The sequence below is a fragment of the Ovis aries genome, chromosome 21 (genome assembly GCF_016772045.2).
Source record: "Ovis aries strain OAR_USU_Benz2616 breed Rambouillet chromosome 21, ARS-UI_Ramb_v3.0, whole genome shotgun sequence".
Classification (NCBI taxonomy): Eukaryota; Metazoa; Chordata; class Mammalia; order Artiodactyla; family Bovidae; genus Ovis; species Ovis aries.
This window is the reverse complement of record NC_056074.1, coordinates 15,208,966-15,228,929: the sequence shown is the minus strand read 5'-3', so window position 1 is coordinate 15,228,929 and position 19,964 is coordinate 15,208,966. Positions and strand designations below refer to the sequence as shown.

The window sequence follows — 19,964 nt, the reverse complement described above, 5'->3', positions numbered from 1 at the left end:
GATGAACAGAGGGAGCTGGGAGAGTTCTAACTTAAAATAGAAATTCTCAAAACCCCCAAAGAAAAGAAGATGTAAAGGAAGACTGTTCCCCAGGAGTTTAGGGTTACACAAACCAGCTCAGCTTCAACTAAGACAAGAGAACATCCACAGTAGGGGAGACTTCCAGTCATACCAACGGAACACATCACACCCTAGCCTAAGAAAACCTGTTACCAGTTTGGCCTTATGGTCTGGAGTACGAGGGAGATAATGAAAAGGCTGAAGTCATCTTATGACTTGAGGCTGTCAAGTACTTCAAAAGAGGGGAAAAGGTGCTTGACCCCAAAGCCTCTGAACCCGGTTATTTTGAGCTAAAGTTGCTTGGAAACAAAAATACCCAAGAAATGGATCACCAGAGTCTGGGTGATAGAATTGAAGTAGTTATCAGTCAATGTAGATAAAGTGTCAAATTGCAAACTGTTTCGAAAACAAAGTTTCAAGGTTGTTCAGGGCAGTGTTCTAACTTGACAATTAAGTCTCATTTTTATTGGATACTTTATTCCACTAGCTGGTAAGGTATGGTATTACATTTTGATTGCCAGTCTTCTGAAGCTCTTGGAGCTGAAGATTTTTTGTTTGTTTTATACTTGTGAAAAGATTAATAGCAAATTACTCTTCTTACCTAATATAAAAATGCACCTTTGCTAATGAACTGATAGGGCCCTCAACAGGAGAAAAGCTTTCCTAATAATTATAGTTCTTCGGTTACATGGACATCTCTGAAAATGAGCTTTAAAACTGAGATGAACACTTTATTGTCTCATCCCTACTATATTTAAAATCTGTGTCCACTTTTGAAAGTCATGTGCTAAATCCTTAGTCTTTTTTTTCCCCCAGCAGATGATCTAAATAAGAGCCTGATTTCATCTACATACACACTCACTTGCACTCCCCAACAACACTTCCTTTGAAAAACAGAATGTCACTTCCTCAATCCAGAGGCCAGAAGTCCCTCGGTTCTGATCTGGGGAGCCAAGACAGGAAACTCTGGTAAGCTTTTGCCTCTCCCCCTGTGGACAGCCACGGGCGCAGCTGACGGCGGGCAGGGTCTATTCAGAGCTCCCTTGATGCACTGCAGCTGGAAGGCAACAGCTCACTTCCATGCTGCGGGAACGATCCCAGAGTCCAGCACGGACAGGCAGTTTAACAAGGGCATTTCATAGCAAGAGAAGAGGAGGGGATGGGAGACCCTGACATCTTTTAGCGACCTTACCTCTATTTCCAAACTCAGTCAAATAACCCAGGGCTGATTTCAGCCAAATCTCAGTCACTGGCACCATCTTGTACTTTGACCCCGCCAAGCTAGGCATCTTCTGGTGGGACCGGGGGGTGGAGGGACCAGACCCCTCACTGCTCACACCAGGCTGCACGACCCTCCCCAGGAGTGGAGCCTCTCTCTTGAAAGGGAGCGGCTGTCCCGGTAATTTCAGTAAACACTGTCGGTTAGCACCACCTGGCAACTGAGACCCTTAATCTCTCCTGACCCCAGACGCCAAAGGGCTGTACAACACAAAAGCCGGGCCAGTAGCCGCAGACCAAACTGCAGTGCCACCTTCGCGGGGTTGGGGGGATGCATGTGGGAGACATACAGCATAAAGGCAAAGAAGGGGGACAAACAAATGAGTCACTTAATCCAAGGGCTGCACATGCTGCTGACGCCGCCCGTGATGCAGCGCTGTGGACTGGGAGGAAGCAGGCGGCCGCCGGGAGGGGCGGGCAGGGAGAGCGCGGGGGAAGGGGTGCGAGGCGCGGCGCCCTTTGTGGGGGGCCCGGCCGCGCGGCCCCTCGGCCTACGCCCCCCCCCCTTCCCGCCCACTCCCCGAGCCCCGCAGGCTGGAGCCGCTCGGGGTCCGTACGGACCCCCGGGCCCCGGGAATCAACTCTTTTCGGTCTCCGAAAACAATCAATACAAACTTCAATACGCGGTTTAGTTTACGGGGAGGCTGGCCGGGGAGGCGCCGCAGCCTCCATCTGGCCGCCCGCGCGCCCCGCCCCTCGGCGGCGCACCTGTGACAGGTGTGCAGCAGCCCGGTCGCGGGGCGCGCCGGCCGCCCCCGGCACCCCCGCCCGCGCCCCCCCGGGGCGCCCGGCCCGTCGGCAGGCCGCGGCGCGCCCCGCGCCCCCGCCCGCACTCACATAGCGCCTCAACTTCTTCTCGGGGGGCGATTTCCTCAGCCAGCCGGTGCACACCACGTCGCCGCCGCCGCCGCCGCTCATGCTGCCGGCCGCCCGGAGCCCGCCGCGGGGTCGGGGACGAGGGCGCGGGCCGCGGGCTCAGCCGGCCGGCGGTGCGCGGCTCGCGGCGAAGGGGAGGGGCCGGGGCGGCCGGCGGCCGCGGGGCGAGGGCGAGGGCGAGGGCGAGGCGGCGCGGCCCGGCTGCCTCGCGCGCGCCCGCGCCTTCTCCCGGCCCGGCCGCGGCGGGGGCGCCCCGGCAGGAAGGGCGGCGCGCGCTCGCCACGCCCACAGCCCGCCGCGCCCCCGGGCGGGCCGCCCGCGGAGACGCGGACACCGCCGCGCGCCTCGGACCCAGCGCTCTCGGGGGCGCCCGCGGCCCGCCGCGCCCCCCGGGGCTTGTTTTCCGAAGCCAGCGGGGCAGGCGGCCGCGCCCTTGGCGGGCGTGGGGTAATGGGCATGGACTGCGCGCCCTCGATGGTGAATCGACCTTTCGCAGAGGGTCGTCAGCCAGGGGCCCGAGGGCTGCTCCCCTGACATGTCCATTCCCCCTTCGTTTCAGGTTTCAGTGGGTCAGGTTTTGGCTGAAATGAGTGACTCGCTTTCCAAGAGTTTCATTAACTCTCTCACCCCCTTGGTGGGAGAAGAAAAAACAACATTACTACGTGTTGGGCTGGGCGTACGTTCCTTGCTTACATGATCTTCGTTACAAATCTCCAAATTGAGTGGGGTGTATTATTACCATTTCACAGATCGCCTAAAGCCTTGGCCGTGCAGTCAAGCTTCTCATTCTAGGGATGGTCGGGGTTGGGAGTGGTACTGCTCGTCTATTTAAAGGGGAGAACTGCTTTCACGTCCGCGTCCTCTTAGTATCAGAATGGAGCAGAACTGGCAACCCACTCCCGTATTCTTGCCTGGAGAATTTCATGGACAGAGGAGCCTGGCGGGCTACAGTCCATGGGGTTGCAAAGAGTCGGACAGGACTGAGCGACTAATACACTATTATCAGAAAATAAAGTTCTGTTGGCTTCCACACTGCCTCTGAGAGAAGCAATTCAGTAGAAGAAAATTCTTACGATCTGTAGAATCAAGGAGGCAAAAATGAGTCAAAAATACTATTTCATAGTGAATTGGAAGGCAAGATGGTGTAGGGCAAGAAACGGGTCAAAATTTTTCAGTGCTCCAACTTATTGACACAAGTTAGGAGAACTCTCTGGGGCTCCTATGATGCAGATGCCTCTTACGGCGTTGTGGAAGGGCTTAACTGAGATGGAGAACGCAGAAGCACATACCTGATGAATCTAGCATTTTGTGGGGAGAGAAGAGGGGGAAAAACCCCCAGCAAAACCGGAAACCTTTGGTTAAAGGCTCTTTTCAACTCACAAAGTACCTTTACAAGCAGCGTTAAAAGGTTAGGCTCTCCATCCGCGCCCCTAGTTCTTTGAAGAGTGGATAGTAACCCGTTATATTAATAGGGAACTGCTTCGGGCACGGGAGTAGAACCGGTGGCATCTTGCCCTCCAGAAAACATCAGACTAAGGCTACTTTGCTCAGTTCCCTATCTCTGTGCAGCAAAGCTAGCTGTTGCAAGCTGTTGGACATCCTTCTGATTTTACAGATCTTTGTTGGGTTGGGGAAAACAACCATTTCAGTTTGTAAAAGCTAACTCTAAGCTAATTCTATGCTTAGCTCTTCTAAGCACCTGGGAGGGTTTAGCAATCAGCAACCCTGGACCCAGCGTTCACTGATTTTCTTCACTATCCAGTGTGCTGCTGGATATCCATGTAAAACCAGGACAATCGGGCTCTCTCGGGGACCAGGGCCTTTTAGCTTTTCAACTGAGGGATACTTAAGACACATGTAAGGGCCACCACCAGAAGTATAGCCATTTTAACCTCTGGCTTTAAGTACCTTCTATAAAACCCGTGACACAAATATCAAAATATTCAAAGCCTGCCAAATCAATCAGGAGGCGGTGACTCTTGACCAAAATAAAGCAATCCTCTGACTTCATTCACATCTGAGTCATGGTGCCAAGTCTCAGGGATTGCAGAGTCTGAGAAATCTGCATGGCTTGTTTGCAGCTGAGGTTTGTGATGCAAGTCAGGCATACACACAGGAGCCCTTATCTTTCCTTAGAAGAGTAGTCTTCTGTTATGTATCTTTTTATAGTTATAGGATTCAAGACAGACTGGGAGACTGTTCAGCAACCATTAGTTGGGAGTTGGGCTGCACTTGGCCAGAAACTCTTGAGGGTCTTATTTGGTTTAGCTAAAGATGCCACCCACCTATATTTTATTTACAATTTCCTGTGGAAACATTTCGAGGCCAATGACAGGAGAGCCTTGAAATACAACAGAGTATCAGCTTCAGAAGTCTTCTCTGAACATGCCCCTCCTCCCCCAGAGGTTAGAGGAAGGGGCTCTTCTTGGTGCTTGCCCCCCTCCCCAATCTTTTCATTACTCAGTTGCCAGTACTTAGCTAGGGCTGCTCATCGGTGGAGGGACTGCTGCTGAGGTCCCTGGCTGCATCCCCATGTGGCTCAGTCTTCTGGCCAGACCTAGAAACAGCCTTCGCACAGGACGTTCCGGTCCAGGCCTTTGCTAAGTCCTCTCCATTCCTTGCCTTTGTTGTTGTTGTTGTTTTAATGCTCCTTGGTTTTCACTGGGGAGGGATGGAAAACAAATCATTGGAACGATTTATTTAGATGAAGATCGGCGCCATCTATTGGAACCAGTTGGGACGACAGTCCCCCTTTCCCCCCAGAGGACGTGCATCACTAGTCTATAATTTAGGCAATTTTGATTAAAGACCACAGGTATTTCCTGGGGGAATTAATGACTCGCTGCAAGCAGTGCCGTTAATTCTGTATTCATTAAATCCCCAGGAAATGACCCATCTTATGAGGAGGGTTTCTCTGGAGGGGCACTGCAGAGATTAGAGAAACCCACACCTGGGAGGAAAGCCGGGGCACCACGTTTCGCTCCCGCCCCTCCCCCCACAGAGCCTGAGTTCTAAAGGGCGCACTCTGCCTTTGAGTGTCCTCAGCGACGCCTGCATCCGTGCCTGTCTGGGAGTTGAGGCTTTGTGGCTGGTGGCAGGTGCATGGCTGGTGGAACGCTCCCAGGAGCGGGCTGGAAGGAGAGATGTCCTCAACCGCACACCAGACCGGGTGATTAATACCGCCCACGCCAAGCCTGACGTCAGTGATCGGACTGGGGGTGGGAATAGATGTTTGTGTCCTAGCCCTTCTGCCTTTTCTCCCTTTCAGTTTAGTTGACAGGTTAATTTCTGCTTGCTTCTTGTCAAGGTCAGTATGATCAGCTGGGCCACCTCAGCTGGTGACTTTCAGGACACTTGTTTCTCAGACATGTTGAGGTGGCAGCCTCTCTAACACCCAGGTGCTTTAGCCCACTTGCTTCCCTCTATCACATTAATCTGACCTACTCAAATCAACTTTCAGCATTTGGGTGGGGACTGAGATCTGGAAGTGAGCTTGGAGTGTGGCTGAAGATCTAACTGGACTTCCTCCCTGTTACACCCAATGCGAGACACTCTGGAAGTAAGCTTTCTTAAAGAGAAAAGTTTGAGCAAGTTGTTCCCCAATTTCTCCTTTGTAAAGAATAAGAATCTGCGCTAATTGCTTTAGGGCAGTTAGGTTCCTGGGACATCTCTGCTGCCATGGTGGTGACACCACAATACCCCCAGATCAGGCTGCAAAATGAGGTACCATATTCTTGGAAGAACAAAGGCTGTCAAGGTCCCCGGAAAAGTGCCTTAGAACTCCAAACCCTACTTTTCAAGATGACCCCTTACCTCCTTCAGAGTCCTTCTACCTTGAATTAGGCCTTGAACAGATTATCTCAAGACCCCTTTCCCTAAAATTCATATATCTAACCCCCAAAACAGTTGTTCATTCTTAAGGGTCACACTGCACCTGTATAAACTGTGTTATCACACTATTCAAGTTCCTATTTACTTGTCAAAGAACTGTGAGTTCCCTGAAGGCTGGACTGCGTTTTCCTCAATTTTTTTTTTGTACCCCCAGAACCTCCAAGCATGGTGCCAGGCATAAAATAGATGTTCAGTAAATGTTTGCAAATGAAGGAACCAGCCCTTAAAGGATGACAAGTGAGAGCTATGGACCCTTGGGCCATCCAGTACTCTCAGATCATTCACACCGGACAACAGTATCTGAGAAGGTACCTGTAACCAGCAGAAGTAAGTGCTTAAACCCAGAGGGACTGGCTGATGGGAGGGGCTGAGCAGCTGGAGGTAATTCTTTGAAGTTTTACTTGTTCACCCTTGGTTTCCAAATCTGCCGTACAGATTCCCCAGATACCCCCGTCTGGGACTAAGAATTAAAATCATTTGTGGTTGATCTGGTGTCTGGCCTCGTTCTGACAATTCGACAGGGTGCTGTCACCTGTACCAACACAGTACTAGCAGGGGCTGGAGGAATCACCTTCCCTGACTCAAGCTGGGTGTCATAGCACAGTGGACCAGGAATGCCTTTCTTCTGCACCAAATGCAGGCAGAGCTGCTGTGCGGATTTTAGTCTTTGTTTTGCTGGGGATCCAAATGCCACAGGAGATTATCTAACTAATTCCACCAGTTATCCAAGATGACTGTTGGACTCATACAGCCAGTGATGGACTGGTAAAAGTTTAAAACCTGGCTCTCTGGTAGTGTCAGCAGTAGCCTTGATTTGTAGTATGTGACAATTTTTGTGCGGCAAATATGAACCTCCCCACAATTTTCTCCTCTACTATTAATGATTATTTTAAGCTGTCAACTTCATGTCTTTGAATAGAGAGCTAAAAGATGCACAGTAATACACCTTTAGTATTTCCATCAAAAAGATACAATAGATATAATGCCAAGAGCAAATAGTAAAATGTATAAAAATAATTAGTAACTGATGAATTCTGGTTAGTTTTAAAATTAAGGTATCATTCACATACCAGAAGTATCACACTTTTAACCTGTACAATTTGTTGGTTTTTAGTATATTCTCAAGTTGTGCTACCATCACTGCTATCTAATTTTAAAACATTTTCATCACCCCAAAAGAAACTCCACGTCTATTAGCAGTCACTTCTCATTTCCCCAACAGCATTTGCTGGCAACCACTAACTTACTTTCTGTCTCTATGGATTTGCCAATTCTGAATATTTCATATAGTCTGACTCATGTACCGCGTGGCCTTTTGTGTTTGACTTTTCACTTTGTGTAATGTTTTCAAGGTTCATTCACGCTGTGACATATCAGCTTTTCTTTATTCCTCTTTATGGCTGAGTAATATTCCGTTAGAGCCGTGTACCATGTTTTACTTATATATACTCATCAGTTAATACAGATTTTAGTTGTTTCCACTTTTGGACTATTATGAGTAATGTTGCTGTGAACATTCCTGTACAAGTTTTTGTGTGATTCTATGTTTTCACACTCTTCACTATACAGCTAGGAGTCAAACTGCTAAGTCACACTGTGGCCCTGCGTCTGACTTTTTACAGAACTCTCTGCTTCCCACAGTGGTTGCACCAGTTTACATTTCAAGCAGCAGTGTGAGGATTCCAAGCTGTCCACATCTTCTCCAGTACCTGTTATTTCCACTTTTAATGATAATTTAATTTCAATGTTATTCTTTAGCAATCAGTTTGCAAAACTTTCCATAATTTAACAATCCCTTCTCACAGGCTGGCATGAGCCAGCCCAAAACACCAGCACATACAGCCCTCCACAGAAAATCCCGCTGTGCTTCTTTGCAATCACTTCCACTTCTTTTTGCTGACAAGAGGAATACTCAACAGATTTGGATTTCCTTCTTATATCCTTCCTATAGAAAACGGAAACAGAAAATCTCAGGGTTTTTTTTCTCTTTCATTTCTGGAATTAAGAAGATTTTTGAATCCAGAGAATCACAAGGTTTTCAGCTCCCACCAAGCACTCTGGGCAGAACAGAGAGTTTCCCTCCTCCATTTACATTGAGAAACAAAATGAAACCCAAAATGTATTTTCCTGACACCCAGATGTATCTTCTGGATGAGCTCTTGAGCAGTTGCTTCAACAGGGCAAACAGCTGTGGTCTGTTTCAACATAATTTGATGTAATCAGGGTTAATTTTGATGATGCAGTGACTCTGAAGACTGTTTTTTAACTGGATTACTGTTGGGTCAACAATCATGTGGCATTACATTTAGTGGCTGAAACAAAAGCCAGAATTAAAACAGCCTTCCCCCCAGCCCCCTTCTAAATGACAGCCCCGCTGGGATTAGAAATTATGAGGCATATGTAACACAATTAACTAAAAAAAGAAAGTAGCTGCAGTCAAATTACATGCAAGCTTCTCCAAGGTCCAGAGGGTCCACTGGAAAAAGAGCTGGAAATGTGTTTGTTGTTGTTGTTTTCTTTTCCTAGAGTGGTGAGAACATGTTGGCAGACATCATTATAACTTCGTATTTGGAACCGTTTCTGCAGAACAACGTCTTTATCTTACTTTGAGGGATCTGGTTGTCAGTGTTTATGCCAGCCCAAAAACAGGGTCTGAGCTACTCTAGGCACACACACGCTTTATTTAGTCTCTTCCCACTTTTCAGTTTTGGCTAGTCTGAAACACAGCTAAGGCCCGTGACAAAAGCCATTCTTCAACAGTTCTGGAAAGCAGAATCTTCAAAAATAGATGTCTTGGGAAGCTGCCAAATGTGTTGGTTCTTCAAAATCTCTTTAATTCAATTTTGTAGTTCAAAAAAGATCTCATATGTATCCAATCCCCTCTGTAAATAAGTCTCCATTCATTTCTGTTTTTGTGCTTTAGGGGATCAAAAAACTTGAAAAGCAAAGAAGTCATCACCCTCCTACTGCACCTTATTTATTAGGAATTCCTCATCTAAATAATTTCCTGATCAACAAATATTCTGAAGTAATATATAAGTGTGACAAAAAGGTAATGAGACAAAGAATAACAAGAATTTTTTTCTACTAGTTTACTAGTGTCTTTTTTTAGTTATAAAAGCAGATACCCATTTTAAATTTGCTTATGCCCCTACAGGGAGTTAACTGGTAAAAAAAAAAAAAAGGTATATCCCATGGAACCCAAGAAAAAGTTGAATGTGGCCTCAGGAAGAACAGCAACCAAGGACTAAATATAGCAAGAACTAGGCAGCGTGTGTGTGTGTGTGTGTGTGTGTGTGTGTGTGTGTGTGTGTGTGTGTGTGTGTGTGTGTGTGTGTGTGTGTGTGTGTGTGTGTGTGTGTGTGTGTGTGTGTGTGTGTGTGTGTGTGTGTGTGTGTGTGTGTGTGTGTGTGTGTGTGTGTGTCTCACAGCCCATATGGTTTTTCATTTCTGAGTTTTTTGCCTTTAGTTCTTTCTCTCTGCGTGTGTGTGTATCTCTGTGTCTCTCACAGCCCATATGGTTTTTCATTTCTGAGTTTTCTGCCTGTAGTTCTTTCTCTGCACACTGCCTTCTCTGTCTCTTAATGGTACATGTTGTGTGTGTGGGTGTGTCTCTCAAGTTTTTGCCTGTAGTTCTCTCTGCACACTGCTTTCTGTCTCTTATGGTACATGGTGTGTGTGTGTGTGTGTGTACACTGCTTTCTGTCTCTTATGGTACATGGCGTGTGTGTGTGTGTGTGTGTGTGTGGAGTTTTGGCCTGTGTGTGTGTGTGTGTGTGTATGGAGTTTTGGCTTGTAGTTCTTTCTCTCTGCACACTGCCTTCTCTGTCTCTTATGGTACATGTTTGTCTTATGGCCTCTAAGTTTATGTGTTCCTGGTTCAAGCAACCAGTCCAGGCTCTCTGGTGTTCTCAAACCCAATTTCCTAAGAGGAAAAGAGACTGGTCCACTTGGGGTCAGGTATCCACCCCTAATCCTATCAGCAAGGGAGGCTCATGTCCCCCCACCTATTGGTGAGCCACCCACTGGCTAGCATAAGGGTGGAGGATTCTCAGGTGAAAGATGGGTTCAGTAACTAACCAGATACCTTGAAAGGTGTTTAACAGAGACACGAACACCAATCTTGTTTCTTTCAGGACATATCCAGTATTTATCATCTGAAGCTCAGAGAATACTTAGGAAGGCATATATTTCTGTTCAAATACAAAATATGTTTCTATTCATATATATATGTATATAAAACTGAGGGGTTTTACATACTTGTTTGTTACTCAGTTCTCAATAAAGATTTTCTGAGAACCTACTATGTATGACAGATTCAGCACAGGAATACTGAGGTAAGATCAAGGTCTTATTAAGAAGTTCAAGGTATTTCTGGGGAGAGAAACAGATAAGCAGGTGTCTACAGTGGCATGTGGGCAACGTTAGAGCACGAGAAATGATCAGCTAACTATAAGGAACAAACAGAAAGGGCTTAGGTTTTGCTTGTCTTCGGGTGCCTCACAGAGAGGCAGAAGAGTAGGCATCAATTAAGGTTTGTTCAATTAGATGATGTAAGCAGTAGCTCCTTCAATTTTTAGACAAGAAACTTGTCTAGATTTAGAGAGCAAGGTGGAGAAAACCACTAACTGAAAATATGAGTGACTCCCAGTAAGTTCATCTTAGGACTTGCCTCTGAATTTCTTCCATCAATCAAATACATTCATTCAACAAATATTCACCAGGCACCTGCTAGGTACAAAGCACTTGGCGAGGTGCTGGCTATGAAATGATGAACAGCATGGAGAGGCTCTTGAGAAGCCTACTAAGTCACTGTACTTCGGAAGCAGTGTTGGAGAGATGCCCTTGAAATTCACATTCAGTAACAGATTTCAACAAATTACGAGTTGAACTCATAGTTACTTCTCATTCCTGAGTTTTTGCTCTATGTTCAGGCAAGGCTGAAGAAGCTAATTTAAAAGTTCAATTTATGAAAGATTTTAGAGATATTTAGGGGAGAAAACCAGTTTGGGAGTTATATTTTAAGGAATATTTCCCTTTTGTCTAATGGACACATTTCCCTTTTTTTTGGACACCTAATTCATTCAAGGGTTATTTAATGAGTACTCACTATGTTCCAGATACTCTCCAAAGCACTAGACACACAAAGATAAATGCCCTCTCCTTCTCATAAAGCTCATGTTCTGACAGAAGAAAAATGACAGTGTAAGACGACTGGTTCTTGCATATGGAGCATAATGGAGGGAGGGAGTCTGGAAGCCACTGGCCAACCCCTGGTATCCTGAGATGCAAGCACTACAAACACTAACACTAGTAATACAAACATGAAAACGGCAATCCTAGCTACGTTCTGGAGTGTCACCACTCTTGAAATAAAACCCCATGGCCTCGGAGAGTGTGGTTTGTTGTTAATATCTTGAATCTGGGTGACTAAGAGGCGACAGGTGTACAGCTGAGAAAGCCACCCAAGCCCAATCACAGGCGTGTGGAGACAGGCAGCGCTCAGCCAGGGTGCAGGGCACACTCCAGCTCAACAGGCAGGACAGGACTCTGTTGAGGGCTGCCAACCCACGAGAAAAAAGTTAATCAAGGGTAAAATGACAGTCAAAATAAACACCCGAAAGTTTCCATACGTATTTTTGTGGTTGTTGATCCATGAATAGCCCACTCCCACACTTTCTGAGAAACATTAACCCAATACAAGAACCTTCCAACACAAGTTAGTGAATCGGGTTAGTGAGCTGGGTTTTTTTTAATAAAGTTAACACGTCTGGTTGGGGGCAGGGGTGGAGAAAGGAAGGGGAAGCACCTGGATGTTGCTTTATTACAGGCAAAGGAGGAATCAGAGTGGGAGAGAAACACATCACAGAGAAAAACACGGGAGAGGTAGTAGAAGAGAAAGGAAGAGGGGGAGAGAGAGAGGTCGAGAGGTGCACCACGGTCTGGGCTGCACGGGTTCCAGGGCCACAGCCTTCTGTGGGCTGGCTGTCCAGTCCTTGATAGAGAGGCACAGAAGTCAGCTCAAAGGTCCAGACAGAACAGTCAAATTCTTCAGTAAGCAGATCTGTGTAATTATTACTTTTTACTGTAAAAACATTTAAGACCTCACTGAAGGTTTCACACTAAATAGTGTGATATTAAACCATCTATATTAGAATCATTTGGGTTTCACAGGTGGCACAGTAGTAAAGAATCCACCTGCCAATGCAGGAGATGCAAGAGGTGGCTCAGTGGTGAAGAATCTGCCTGCCAGCGTAGGAGACGTGGGTTCAGTCCCTAGGTTGGGAAGATCCCCTGGAGAAGGAGATGACAACCTACTCCAGTCTCAAACTGAAGAAGTATGGAAAACCACTAGGCCATTCAGGATATGACCTAAATCATAAATCAAATCCCTTATGATTATACAGTGGAAGCAGATCAAGGGTTAGAGCTGATAGACAGAGTGGCTGAAGAACTATATGGATGGAGGCTCCTAATGTTGTACAGGAGGCAGTGACCAAAACCATCCCCAAGAAATGCAACAAGGCAAAATAGTTGTCTGAGGAAGCAAGACTACTAAGAGGTGGCAAGAACACACAGAAGAACTATACAAAAAAGATCTTCATGACCCAGATAACCACAATGGTGTGATCACTCACCTACAGCCAGAAATCTTGGGAGTGCGAAGTCAAGTGGCCCTGAGGAACCATCACTATGAACAAAGCTAGTGGAGGTGATGAATTCCAGCTGAGCTGTTAAAGTACTGCACTCATTATGCCAGCAAATTTGGAAAACTCAGCAGTGGCCACAGGACTGGAAAAGGTCAGTTTTCATTCCAGTTTCAAAGAAGGGCAAGGCTAAAGAATGCTCAAAGTATCACACAATTGCACTCATTTCACATGCTAGCAAGGTAATGCTCAAAATCCTTCAAGCCAGGCTTCAACAGTATGTGAACCAAGAACTTCCAGCTGGATTTAGAAAGGCAGAGGAACCAGAGATCAAATTGCCAACATCCATCAGATAATAGAAAAGGCAAGGGAACTGCAGAAACATCTATTTCTGCTTCGCTGACTACACTAAAGCCTTTGACTGTGTGGATCACACCCTCTTGATGAACGTGAAAGAGGAGAGTGAAAAAGCTGGTTGAAAACTCAATATTAAAAAAACTAAGGTCATGGGAACAGTGACTGACTTTATTTTCTTGCACTCCAAAATCACTGCGGACAGTTAACTGCAGCCACGAAATTAAAGATGCTTGCTTCTTGGAAAAAACGCTGTGACAAACCTAGACAGCATATTAAAAAGCAGAAATTTCAATTTGCTGACAAAGGTCTGTAGAGTCAAAGCTATGGTTTTTCCAATAGTCAGGTACAGATGTGAGAGTTGGACCATAAGGAAAGCAGAGCAACTAAGAACTGATGCTTTCAAATTGTGGTGCTGGAGAAGACTCTTGAGAGCCCCTTGGACAACAAGATCAAACCAGACAATCCTAAAGGAAATCGACCCTGAATATTCATTGGAAAGACTGATGCTGAAGCTGAAGCTCCATACTTTGGCCACCTGATGCCAAGAACCAACTCACTGAAAAGACCCTAATGCTGGGGAAGATTGAGGGCAGGAAAACGGGGTGTAACCGAGGATGAGATGGTTGGATGGCATCACCAACTCAATGGACATAAGTTTGAGCAAACTCAGGGAGATAGAGAAGGACAGGGAAGCCTGGCATGCTGCAGTCCATGGAGTCACAAAGAGTCAGACATGACTGAGTGACTGAACAACAATTAGAATTATTCAGGGTGACTAGGTTAAAAGAATGCAAATTGTGAGCTGTTCCATCCTAGACCTTTTAGGGTGAAACAGACTTTCCAGGGTGATACCAGGATAATCTGAATTTTTAATAAGCTTCCCAGGTGATTCTTACACGTAATCAGCTTTGGCAAAGATTATACGAAAGGGGAGTCCCTGAGTCATGGGAGCACCTCCTATTTATCTCTGTATCCACAGAATGGAGCACCACACCCAACACAGTGAGCCTACAGAACTGAATTGAATGCACCAAAGACATTTTGAGAGAAAAGTCACTCCATCCCATATCCTGAAACAGCTGATTCCATTTTCCCCCATTCACTTCTAGTCCATGGACATAGCTTTTATACTGTTGTAATTCCAAAGTACAGTTAAAATTTCTTTTCAACACATTTTCTCTTATAATTTCTATGGCTATAAAATATTTCATTCAACATGCAATAAATATATTTGTTCATACAGATTTTTTTTTTGAGTTTTGAAAGGGATTCCCTTTCTAGATTTTACATTTGTGTAGTGTTTTCAATTTATGAATGCTTCCCTGGTGGCTCAGAGGTTAAAGCGTCTGCCTGCAATGCGGGAGACCTGGGTTCGATCCCTGGGTCAGGAAGATCCCTGGAGAAGGAAATGACAACCCACTGCAGTATTCTTGCCTGCAGAATCCCATGGACAGAGGAGGAGCCTAGTGGGCCACAGTCCTCGGGGTCCCAAAGAGTCAAGAGTCGGACACGACTGAGCGACTTCACTTTCACTTTCCATTTATGAAACCCTTTCACATAGTCTTGTTTCTCACAACACTGTAAAAGTTAAATATTATCCTCATTTTGCAGATGCATACACAAACTCAGAGATAAAATGACCTGCTCAAGGTCCACAGCTAGTATGCAGTATGTCAGACACCAACCACAGTCTTCTCCCTCTACATCTAATACCCCTTTCCAGGACACCAAACATTCAGCACATTTTCTGGCAGGAATCTGACCCCACAGTTTCCTGATGGAGAAACCTGTAATGGAGGATGCAGAAGATGGAAATTACATTTAAAGAGATTACTGGCCAGCCGTACCCTAACTGTATAAGGCATCAGTTCCTGCCTGTTGCTGCTGCTGTCGCTTCAGTCGTGTCCGACTCTGTGCGACCCTATGGACAGCAGCCCACCAGGCCCCTCTGTCCATCGGATTCTCTAGGCAAGAATACTGGAGTGGGTTGCCATTTCCTGCCTGTTGGGGAAATGCAAAAAATAAATAAATAAATAAATAATAGCGGTAGAAATCTTTGGTGAAAGAACTTACTGTTCTTCAACAGCAAATTTATAGATGACCCAAGTCTATTTCTGCAATCGTCAAATAAAGGGGGTTGGGACTGTCCTGAACATTGTGACACTATTAACTGAGCTTTTCCCACAGCATAACAGGAGGAGGCACGATCACTATAGGCTATGACAGGAAGGAGGCACTGGAGATGTTAAGCCCTTCTAACGTCATGACTGGTGTCACAGGGTGCTTGGGTAGCAGCTAAGTGGACGGTGCAGGGAGGCATCCCTCGACCAAGAGAAAGGCCCGCTTTCAGGATACACTGCCTGGTGAACACCCTAGTGGCAACCCTTCCGGGAAGGACAGACTGTCCCAACTGAGCAGCTACAGAGTCTATTCTGGAGAAGAGATGGCTGAGGAGAAGGAAGTGTGAGGTGGTTTCTAATGTATTATATTTGCATGCTATGGAGAAACAGGTTCTGTTACTATTAGGTCACAATCAAGATTTCTCCAACGATTAAAAAAAAAAGCTATCTCCTGGGCTTCCCTGTTGGCTCGGTGGTAAAGAATCCGCCTGCCAATGGAGAAGATCGGGGTTCAATCCTTGATCCAGGAAGATCCCACAGGCCTCGGAGCAACGAAGCCTGTGTGCCACAACTGCTGAGCATGTGCTCTAGGGCCCAGGAAGCCACAACTGCTGAGGCCTGTACGCCCTAGAGCCCGTGTTGTGCAAAGAGGAAGCCGCTGCCCTGAGAAGCCCACACACCGCAGCTAGGGAATAGCCGCCATTCCCTGCGGCTAGAGGAGAGCCTGAACAGCAGTGAAGATCTAGCAGAGCCAAAAATGCAAGCATACACAGAATTTTTTAAAAAGTCATCTCTTAAGATAGACAGTTTTTACTCACTGACGGTTCAGTGGGTAATTAGAAACTTGGAAAAATACAGAGGGGAATAATTTATATATTATATACAGGGGAAAGGATATACTAAGAGATTTTTCAAATCTGGGATCACTGGAAAACAGCAAACCAGCAGTTCTTGTTGAGCCAGTGTGCAGAGAACATTCCGCACATGACAAAAACCAGGTTCTGCAAAATACAGTTCTCACTGTATATATATATGTATTTATAGCATGGAAAAAAAAATACCCAAAAACTTTGCTACAAGGGCCCACCAAGTTTCTATTCTCAGAGTATCATCTTGAAATATCAAAGGCTGGTCACTCTGGGGAGGATATTAATAATTCCTATCAAAGCTCTTTCATCTACCTTCCTATGTATATTCTAAGATGATCCTAAAAGAAAGGTAGGAAAAGTATGAACACAGCCTCATTAAACAGGGAAAACACATACTGAGCTTAAGTACACCACTGGGTCTGGGACTCTATATTCCATTTTCAATGTTTCTCTTTACTAGAGTGTATTTGGGCTCAAGCATCATTTTCCATCACATTCTTAACTTTCTTTTTCCTGTACAGAACAAGGAAATCAGAGGCCAGTGTGCTCTGCCCTGGGGCTTAAGATGCAAGATCATGCTTTCAGTTTCTCTGGGGGCTGAGAGTGGTGAGCTTTCTTTGTAGTCTTACTCTCCAGCATTATTAGGAATTCCTAATAACCAATATCCATTAACAGACAAGCTAATCTAACCAAACAAATTTATGGTACAGTAAGCTACAAAGGAACGAGGTCCATAATCTATTGTGGGCATGTTAAAAATATATAGAGTAAACTGTAAAACAATGCCCACATGGTAGCCGTATTACTAATAACAATTATGAACAGTAAAATCATTGCAGATGGTGACTGTAGCCATGAAATTAAAAGACACTTGCTCCTTGGAAGAAAAGTTATGACCAACCTCGACAGCATATTAAAAAGCAGAGACATTACTTTACCAACAAAGGTCTGTCAGTCAAAGCTATGGTTTTTCCAGTAGTCACGTATGGATGTGAGAGTTGGACTATGAAGAAAGCTGAAGAACTGATGATTTTGAGCTGTAGTGTTGGAGAAGACTCTTGAGAGTCCCTTGGACTGCAAGGAGATCCAACAAGTCCATACTAAAGGAGATCAGTCCTGAACATTCACTGGAAGGACTGATGCTGAAACTGAAACTCCAGTACTTTGGTCACCTGATGAAAAGAACTGACTCACTGGAAAAGACCCTGATGCTGGGAAAGACTGAAGGCAGGAGGAGAAAAGGACAACAGAGGATGAGACGGTTGGATGGTATCACCGACGTGATGGACATGAGTTTGAGTATGAGTAAGTTCCGGGAGTTGGTGATGGACAGGGAAGCCTGGTGTGCTGCAGTTCATGGGGTCGCAAAGAGTTGGACACAACCGAGTGACTGAAATGAACTGAACTGAAAGATGTAGTTGAAGTCATAAACTGTTAATTCAATGACTAGCTGCCTGAATGGCAGTTTAAGAACCATCGAAATATCAGATTTTCTTATAAAAGTCTCCCAGAAACTACAACACAGTGTATTAGTAATGGCTGTAAATCCACCGGATTCCAAACCAAACGTTGCAGGAGCCAGCTGGAGTCTTAAGATGATCCAAGGGGCAGTCTAGGGCTCCTGTCAATGGTAGAATGTCTCAATTTCTGGAGGGGTGCTGACCACGATCTAACAAGACTCACCTTACAGAAATCCTACTGAATCATTTCGACTCAGGGTGATTAAGGATGCTTTCCACTCTTTCCTTAATGCTTTTTCCATTTTTTAAAAATAGGTAATTTATTTTTGGCTGCACTAGGTCTTTGCTGCTGTATAGACTACTCTCTAGTTGTGGTGTGGGGGCTTCTCATTGTGGTGGCTTCCTTTCTGCACGCTCTAGGGCACAGGGGCTTCCTCCGTTGCAGCATGTGGGCCCAGTGGTTGGGTTGAGTGGGTTCAGTAGATGTGGTGCACTGGCTTAGCTGCCCTGCGGCATGTGCAACTTCTCGGACCAGGGATTGAACCTGTGGTCCCCTGCACTGGCAGGAGGATTCCTGACCACTGGGCCACCAGGGAAGTCCAGCTTTTTCTATTTTTTAATTGGAATATAAACTGGGAAGAACTACAATCAGATATTACTCCCACCTCTTTTTTTTTTTTTTTAAATACATACTTTAGATTGCAGACTGAATACAAATATTGATCAGAAGCCAAAAAACCCCAGACATTTCTTATCAATTCAATCCAGGCCAATCTGTCTTTCAACTCTGCATTTTTATGTTCTTGCCTCACCACTTACTAAAATAAATACATGAATAAATAGCAATCCAATTCAAATAAGCATCTTTCATCTATAATTATCTGAAGTAAGAGATTTAAAGAAGGGTAGAGTTACTCCATCTCACCAATTGCATCTTCAGCGCCTGTCCAGTCATGCTTGAATGTCTACATTCAATTTACAGAGAATATAAACGTACAACACCGTAAAGGGATGTTTCTGGCCAACCCCGTTTTAGAGGGACAAAAGGTCAAACAGTCCCTTTGCTGTTCTGTGACAGAGTCTCTGGGCTCGGTCAGAGGCTGGGAGAGCTGTGTCTAGATCTGGAATGGATCACTTACACAATTAAGTTCTTGTCAGACCCTCCTACCCATAGCCACCCCACACCAAAAAAAAAAAAAAAATTGACAGCAAAACTTCCCCAGGCAGGAGGATAAGCAGATGGAAAGTAACTATTTTTCTCCACCTACTTCAAAATTTGAAACAAGAAAGGGAATTAATGATGGAAAAAACATTTCTAAGTTTTAGAATACATTCTTACTTGAGTTACTATTCTGAGGAAATGTTTGGAAATCTTGGGAAAGCAGAATCTGATTTTTTTCCTCATTGGAAACTGGTTATTCAAGAGAAAATAAACACCCTCAGATCACCTTTTAACTCACAGATTAAGTCCTATAACAGAATAGACCATCCTTAAGTATTAAATCCATACCTTTATTCATTATACACAGAATTATACAATGCTGTTTCTGTGTAGAATTTGGATATTCACATATAAGTGGACAAGTTAACATTTAAGTTTTTTTCCATTGATGCTGCCTGCAAGCAACAGTTTAGTTTTGGCACTTCCCCCCACCCCCTTTTTTGGACATGCTGCAAGGCACGTGAGATCTTGGTTCCCTGACTACAGATGGAACCTGCGCTCCCTACAGTGGAAGCACGATTTCTCAAGCACTGGACCACTAGGGGAAGTCCCTGCTGCTACTGCTACTGCTGCTGCTAAGTCACCTAAGTCGTGTCCGACTCTGCGACCCCATAGACGGCAGCCCACCAGGCTCCCCCGTCCCTGGGATTCTCCAGGCAAGAACACTGGAGTGGGTTGCCATTTCCTTCTCCAATGCATGAAAGTGAAAAGTGAAAGTGGAGTCGCTCAGCCGTGTCCGACTCTTAGCGACCCCATGGACTGCAGCCTACCAGGCTCCTCCGTCTTTTCCAGGCAAGAGTACTGGAGTGGGGTGCCACTGCCTTCTCTGGGGAAGTCCCTAGTTTCAGCTTTGCATCATCCTTATCAGACATCAGTACTTATTGTCTGTTCACTTATTGGTAAAATATAAGTACTGAGTCAAAGATGGGAAATTACTAGGCTGTTACATAAGTGGCAAGTGTTTGGCTTCAACCAGATACTCGTTATGTAATCAACTGTGAGAGAAAAGAATGAATGAGTATGACAGTTTGGAAATACACTCCTGGAGACTCAAAAAGATAAGGAAGAACGTATGTTTGATGCCTTGAGAAGGAACCCTTTCTACCTCACATACACATACACTGAACACACTTAAGTCTACTGTTAAACGACCTTATTATACATTTGCAGAGACCAAGTATGTA

The 19,964-nt window shown here is 45.4% G+C and overlaps 2 protein-coding genes and 1 long non-coding RNA gene across 3 annotated transcripts in view; 1 reads left to right on the top strand and 2 right to left on the bottom strand.

The window, feature by feature from the left end:
• Nucleotides 1-2,444, bottom strand: part of GAB2 (GRB2 associated binding protein 2) — a 178,049-nt gene extending 175,605 nt beyond the window's left edge. The window contains exon 1 of the mRNA XM_027959276.2: nt 2,176-2,444. Coding sequence (XP_027815077.1) covers nt 2,176-2,256 — 81 coding nt within the window. The 5' untranslated portion in view covers nt 2,257-2,444. The remainder of the gene's footprint in view (nt 1-2,175) is intronic.
• LOC121817475 (uncharacterized) lies at nt 915-14,351 on the top strand. Its single transcript, XR_006057398.2, has 2 exons — nt 915-1,029; nt 6,260-14,351. It is a non-coding gene; the product is annotated as an uncharacterized LOC121817475 (long non-coding RNA).
• NARS2 (asparaginyl-tRNA synthetase 2, mitochondrial) overlaps nt 2,880-19,964 on the bottom strand; it is a 152,066-nt gene continuing 134,981 nt past the window's right edge. Inside the window, exon 15 of the mRNA XM_042237733.1 lies at nt 2,880-4,875. The gene's annotated coding sequence lies outside the window, so the exon portion shown is untranslated. The remainder of the gene's footprint in view (nt 4,876-19,964) is intronic.